The 7264-nt window shown below is 41.0% G+C and overlaps 1 protein-coding gene and 1 pseudogene across 1 annotated transcript in view; both read right to left on the reverse strand.

Annotated features, from left to right (window-relative positions):
• Window positions 1-838, reverse strand: part of LOC102471600 (heterogeneous nuclear ribonucleoprotein K pseudogene) — a 1169-nt pseudogene extending 331 nt beyond the window's left edge.
• Window positions 1-7264, reverse strand: part of AK9 (adenylate kinase 9) — a 135708-nt gene that overhangs the window by 27650 nt on the left and 100794 nt on the right. Inside the window, exons 30-31 of the mRNA XM_006156985.2 lie at window positions 2097-2303; window positions 1516-1734 (exon numbers count right to left, since the gene is read on the reverse strand). Coding sequence (XP_006157047.1) covers window positions 1516-1734; window positions 2097-2303 — 426 coding nt within the window. The remainder of the gene's footprint in view (window positions 1-1515; window positions 1735-2096; window positions 2304-7264) is intronic.

Genomic DNA, 7264 nt, shown 5'->3' on the forward strand with positions numbered 1-7264 from the left:
GGGACGCGAACTGCGGTCGACTACGTGGGAGTCCAGCAACATAGCCATTACGCTAACTGCTGGTCCCCGTGTTTCTGTAATGGTAATGATCCGATCTTCGGAGCCTTCTAAAGGCTCATCAATTTTGATCGAAGCTCTTGATTCATGACGAATTTGTTTAATTTGCTGGCCTCCTTTGCCAATATTAGAAACAGCCAACTCTTTGGGAATAGTTACTTGCGAAGTAATAATAATAGGTCTACCAAGATCACCATATGATCCATGACCCCCTGCATAGGAATAATCATATCCAGAGCCAGCCCTGTGGTTCATAAGTCATCTGCCATTTGGATGGGCTCCACATATCTATTGCAGAATCCCAAGTTTCATCAGCACTGAAACCAACCATGTCATCATAATAGTCTCCAGGTCTTCCTCTTCTGTCATAAGCCATTAAATCTCTACGTGGTGGTGGTGGAGGGAGAGGAAGATTCCGAGCTCTGCTACTGCCCTGGCCTCCTCATCCAGGAGGAGGAGATGGTCCTTGACGAGGGCGCATATCATCATAATCTCGTCTAGATGGAGGCATGGGATGCCCACCCCAAAGCATTTTGTCAAAACCACCTCTTTCCCGCATGGGAAATCCCACAGGACGTCTACAGTGGTCATGCAACATCATGGTAAAACCACCATAGTCATAGGTTTCATCATAAAAATTGGGATCATAAGGCTGTGCACGTCCTTTGATAGGAGACTCAGATACAAGATCAAGGATCATCTTTATACACACTCTACAACTCTATCAGGCTTTCCTCCAATAAGAACGATTGTCAGTGAAAAGAGGACAGCATTCTTCCATTGGGGGCAGGGGAGAGAGATAGGCACCACCAACAGGGTCTTCATGCTGCAATCCACCCTCAGTCTTGGTCAACCCAGGTCATGGGCACATGTACCTGGTATGCATAGGGAGGCCTGGAATGTGAACCCAAGACCTTTCCTAGGAGAGTCCACTGTGTTACCACTGTGCCACTGCTTAATCCCTTGATGCTGGACTAGAATAACTTTGTACAGTATCAAATGGCCAAGCAGCAGCCATCCCTGGACTTAAAGGAGTAGGTGTAAAACAGTGTGGTAATACTGCTCCTCTCTAAGTGTAACACAGCGATGGTTGATACAGGCCAATGGTACTGCCAGCATCATCATTCTTAGGCTGGAGAGTTCAGGGCTGAGAATAAATGCTAGAAACCCATGGGCTGGGTGGGAGTGTCTGCTATATGTTATATAGTTAGTAACAAAAGGAAAGTTAAAAATTAACTCCATTTTCAATTCTTAAGGAGGGTTGTTGGAAAAGTCAAGACATATTTTCCTCTGTAAAAAGTGCATCATGACTTTTCCAATGACCCATTATTTTTATAGCTACTTAAGAAAAGTACACAATAGAAATTTAAAATTTTTGAAATTATCCCATTTTTTTCTAGACACTTTTTTTTAATAAATAAAAAAAATGATAGCTTCAGATGTATTTGCTGAAATTACCTTTACAGGGTCCCAGTAGCCAAATGCACTTATATACTTATAGGTGTAGGTGAGCATTTTCTGGGCAAGGAGTGCTGATATCGGATAACATTTCTCAAAAAGGCTCTCACGGTTTTCCACCAGTGGTTTCAGTTTCGTACTCAATATATACTGTACAATATGGACTTTCCGAGCTCCATTAATGACAATGACTGGTATTAAAACCTTCTCCAATTCGTCCTGATGAGAGAAATCATAAAATCAAATACATTTGGTAAGGAAAAGGCTGGTAGTATTCAGTCACAGACACAGACACTGCTGGTGCCTACTTCAGTGTAGGAAAAAATAATGTTCTCAGCTTCTAAGTGGCTGCGTGTTGGCAGCTAGACTTAATCCAGCCCTGTGCGGCTTCCGTGTTGCTCTTGATTTATGAGTTTATTTTCATAACTGTTAAAGTGGGACTGACAGGGTTACATCGCCCTAAATACACCTTCCTTTGGGGGATGTTAAAAAGAAATAAGGCATAAATCAAACTGCTTTTTTTTTTTTTTTACAACTCTCAGATGTTTTTCAATTATGAAAAATGAAGGCAAAGGAATAACCTGTACAGATTGTAAGTTACTCATATCTGCTTCAAATTTTTCTCCCAGTTCCGCTCTCAGGCGTTCAATCGCTTCCATTTCCTGTTCTTCATCTTCCTCACTCATTTCTTCCTCATCTTTTGGAAACTCCTCTTCAAGGATGTTCTCAATATCGTCTTCATCTTCTTCAGGCTCATCATCACTAATTTCTTCATCTTCTCTAGCAGTCTAAGGAGGAAAGGATTCCCTTTTACTATACATATAAAATACGTAACAAATGACACTGTTGGCAAATTATATGGAATAAATATTTATTTATGTATTATTATTTTTAAATTTGACCAGAGAGAGACAGAGATAGAGAGAAAGAGAAAGTGAGAAAGCGAGCTGCCAGGTCTGGGGCTCGTACGGTGGTTGGCTGTGTGGGAGTCCAGCTCCTTAACCACCACGCTACCTGCCAGCCTCTGGAATATTTTTTAATAACTGGATATTGTTTGGTACAGCAGTTTTCGCCTAGTAGCAGAATAAGATCTTACTTATTTTTAAAAAATTTGCCAGAAGGTACATGTACTCTTCTGAGAGAGAGTGAGAGACTAGGCAGAGGGAGAAAGCACCCCCCTCAGTGTGGTGTGATCACATTGCAATCCCTTCTCCACTTTTTCATCCTGTTGGGATTTTGGGCACACATGTACCCATGCCTGATGTATTTCTCAAGGGGCTGGGGCTGGGGCTGGGACTCAAACCAAATGGTTGGCCATGTGGGATCCAGCTGACTTAACCACTAGGCCACAGGCAGCATCAGAATAAGATTTTAAATATTGGCACCCAGAAATTTAATACCTTGTAGACTCCAACCCCATAGTGATTCCATAAGTACATAAATAGACTAGATATCAAATGTTAACCACCAGGCCACAGGGTCGGCCTCTGAGATTTGATTTTCTAAGACAATTGAAAGTATGCTGGGATGATCTACAAGTCAAGGACATCTTAGTTCCAGACAAACTAGTATTATCCTCTCTGGAATATTTTCCTATATATAGCTAATTTAATTATTATTTACTTAACTTTATTTATTTTTATTTTTTATTTTTTAAATTAAAAAAATATTTTAAGCTTGCTATAGGGCAGGTGTGCTCACCAGAGAGAGACAGAGAAAGGGAAAGTGAGAAAGCAAGTCACCAGGTCTGAGACTCAAACCGTAGTCAGCTATGTGGGAGTTCAGCAGTCTATCCACCAAGCTACCTACTGGCCCCTCTAATTTATATATATATATATTTTTTTTTTTTGAGAGGTTTTTGCTATAGGGCGTGTGCACTTGCCAGAAAGAGAGAGAGAGACAGAGAGACAGAAAGCAAGAAACCCCCCCACCCCCTCCAGGGGGGATGGCCATGCTGCAGTTCCTTCTCCTCCGTTCTCTTCTTAGGATCTTGGGCACACACACACACACACACACACACACACCCACTGGATCTGGGACTTGAACTGCAGTCGACTACATGGGAGTCCATTGACATAGCCATTACACCAACTGCTGGTCCTTCTACTTATATTTTTTAAAATAAGTGGGATTTTTAAAAAATTTTCTACAACTTGCTTTTAAAAAACTTAAATTTCTTTCCATATCAGAGCATACATCTTATTGGGTGATTGGAAAAATGATGATGTATTTTTGCATGGAAAAACAGAAAAATACATCATGATTTGTCCAATGACTTAATATTATTTTAACAGGCCCAACATATTTCATAGTATAACAGTTTATTTAACCATTTTTCTATTTTATTAAAATGGAGTTTTTTTTTTTTAAATAGAAACCAGTTTAGAAAGTGACAAATTATAAAAGGTAGCCACTTTCTTTCTTTTTTTTTAAAGAGAGATTTTTGCTATAGGGTGTGTGCTCCCTGGAGAGACAGAGAGACAGAAAGATGGAAAGTGAGAAATCATCCCCCCAACCCTGGGGGGATGGTCATGCCAGAGTCCCTGCTCCTTCATTCTCCTCTGGGAGAGTTTTTGTTTTTGTTTTTGTTTTGAGAGGTTTTTGCTATAGGGAGCATTTGCCAGAAAGAGAGACAGAAAACAAGAAATCACCCCCCGGGGGGATGGCCATGCCGCAACCCCTTCTCCTCCATTCTCTTCTTGGGATCTTGGGCACGCACGCACAGGCACCCAGCACGAGTTTAAACCACCAGGTCCAGGACTTAAACCACAGTCAACTCCATGGGAGTCCAGTGACATAGCCACTATGCCAACTGTTGGTCCCCAGGCCTGAGTTTTAAGCCTCTGGGTTTAGGACGCAAACCTCAGTCAGCTCTGTGGGAGTCCAGTGACTTAACCATTATGCATCTGGTAGTCCCAAGGTAGCCACTTTTCAGCCTTGTGACATTTGATTTAAAATTAACATTTTTCTTTTCCTTTGCTGCCTTCTATTGTGCATCTGTCTTGTTTTAGTTTTTACATTTTATTTATTTATTATTATTTTTAAAACTTGCTAAAGGGCAAGTGTAGTCAGTCACTAGAGAGAGAAAGAAAGAGAAAGGGAAAGTGAGAAAGCAAGCCACCAAGTTTGGGACTTGAACTGCGGTTGGCTATGTGGAAGTCCAGTGTCTTAAGCACCATGTTACTGCTGGCTACTTGTTTGTTTTATGGATACAAGTTTCTTTTAAATTTTCAGAGGGAAATAGAAATTATTTTAATTTTTAAAGATGTTTCCTTGATCTGTCCATTCACCCTATGAGCAATAGTTCTGTTTGTTATCTTGGTGTTCTTTTCGTTGATAATTTTCCTTAAGCATATGGTAATTCTTGGCTGACTATTTCTTTTTTAATAATGCAGGACTAAACCGATTAATTCAGAACAACTGAAAGTTCTTACATATGAGTGGGTAACATTGTATCATGCTTCCATTTAAGATGTGAGAATAAGAAGAGACAGAAAGGCTGATCTTGCCCCAAAGGATGAAGGTACCAGCTAACCTTCTGTGGCACTAAGTATCTTCCAGACAGGTTATTTCATTCCTTTAGAAATTATTTACCTTCGGGACCAGCAGATGGCGTAATGGTTACAGTGCTGGACTCCAATGCAGTCAACAACGGTTTGAGTCCAGGACCTGGTGGCTTAAAATTCATGCTGGGTGCGTGTGTGTGCACGTGCTCAAGATCCAGAAAAGAGAATGGAGGAGATGGAATTGCTGTCTGCCCACCAGACCCCCCCCCCCGAGGGTGATTTCTCATTTTCTGTTTCTCTGGTGAGCACATGTGCCCTATAGCAAAAATCTCTCAAAAAAAAAAAAAAAAATAAAGATTCCCAAGAGGAGAGTAGAAGAGAGGGATCGTGGTGTGACTGTGGTCCCCCACCCTCAGATCTTCACCATTCCCCTGATCTCACCACCTGCCTAATCTCTCTTTCTCTCTAGTGAGTGCACGTGTGCTATGGCGGGGTGGTGGTAGGGAACCTAAATAAATAAACAGAGCATTCTCAAAATCTAGAGAAGGTGAAACAAAAAAACAAACAAAAAAAAAAACAAAAATAAAAAAGAAAAAAGAAGTTATTTACCTTTTTCTTTATGGGAGACAATGTCACTGTTATGTGAAAGGCTTATAGGAGTGACTTTAAACAATTTTTCTGTAATTTACTCTTGAACTTTTTAGATAACCAACTTATATGCAAATAATAAATTTTGTTCTTACTTTTCAATATGTATTCTTTTTTTCCCCTTATTATATTTCTTTTTCTAGTGTCTTTACTAATTTTATTTCTTTTCCTAGAGAGCACGTATGCTCACTAGAAAGAAACAGTCAGAGAAAGCGAGAAATCACCTCACGGGGAGATAGCCACACCAAAATTCCCTCTACTCCCTTATCTTCCTGGGATTTGGGGCACACATTCATGCATTCCCAGTGTGACTCTCAAGCTGCTGGGTCCAGGAATTGAACCACAGTAGGCCATGTGGGAGTCCAGCACCTTAACTACCATGCTACCTGCTGGCCCCAACTTTTTCTTTTAAGATATTTTTTAAAATTCTATTTTCCAGAGGGTGTGTGCCAGAGAGAGACAGAGAACTAGAGAGAGGAAGAGGAAAAAACAGCCCCCAGCGATACAGTTATGCCACAGTCCCCTCCTTTCATTTTTCCGCTCTTTTGGGATTTAGGGCCTGCCTACACATGTCCTTGGTGTGTTTCTCAAGCCACCAGCACCCAGACCTGAACTGCTTGGTTGGCCCTATGGGATCTGGCTCCTTTAACTACTAGGCCAGTGGGTTTTTTTTTTTTTAAAGGTTAATATCTTAAATATATTCACAGCAGATTATCTGAGACCCTTAGGTTAATTCTTCCTAGGGGAAACTCTGTTGAATTGTCTGTAAATGGCAATTTGACCTGGAAAAGTGCTACTTTTTCTGAACTCTTGCATCTCTAGTCCTTATATTAGGAGATTCATGTTCTATAAACTTTATGGTCTCAGACATCTGCCTCTAGTATGAAGAAATAAGTTCACTAAACCTCTAGGAGCTAACCGAAAACTGGACAATCTTTCCCTCTTTCTTATCCTAAGGCTTTGCAGAGTAAACAACAGCAGATTTTGGAGAGCAGTCAAAATTTGAAGGAAGAAACTAGTCTAGGGAGGGTTTTTGATAATGCCCACTTGCCTAGAGAGCAGTCTCAGGGTAGTGGTGGTTCAGGGTGACCAGGAAGATGATATGCCTACACATCATTTTCCCTAAGAAGAATTAACCTGTGGGTCTCTTAGACAGTCAGCTGTGGCCAACCACCCCGGACCTTTGCGCATCCCCACCCCTACTCCTCTTTGGACCTAAGGTTGGTTGCGTGGGACTTTAAGACAGTCAGCTGTGAAGGTTTAAGATATTAACTTTTATAGAAATTCTATTGTCTTTCTGGCTGGAGCAACTCAGGGAAGAAGCCACCGCCAGAGACATTGGAAACTAAGTGTAAACGCCATGAAAGAGCAGAGTGAGAATGTCGGATTCAGTTTGTGAACACGGTCCAGGGCTCTGGTTCAGCTGCATGAGCCATGCACATACAGGAGACTCGAGAACAGCATAAACTGAGCTACCACCTGTTAAAGCCGTGGGAGTTTTCGGGTGTATTCTTACCAAGCTAGTTGCCTTCTTTTTTTTTTTTTTTTTAAAGGAATTATTTTAATTAACTTTTTTTTTTTTTTTTTGACCAGAG

The sequence above is a fragment of the Tupaia chinensis genome, unplaced genomic scaffold (assembly GCF_000334495.1).
Source record: "Tupaia chinensis unplaced genomic scaffold, TupChi_1.0 Scaffold000527_1, whole genome shotgun sequence".
NCBI classification, from domain to species: domain Eukaryota; kingdom Metazoa; phylum Chordata; class Mammalia; order Scandentia; family Tupaiidae; genus Tupaia; species Tupaia belangeri.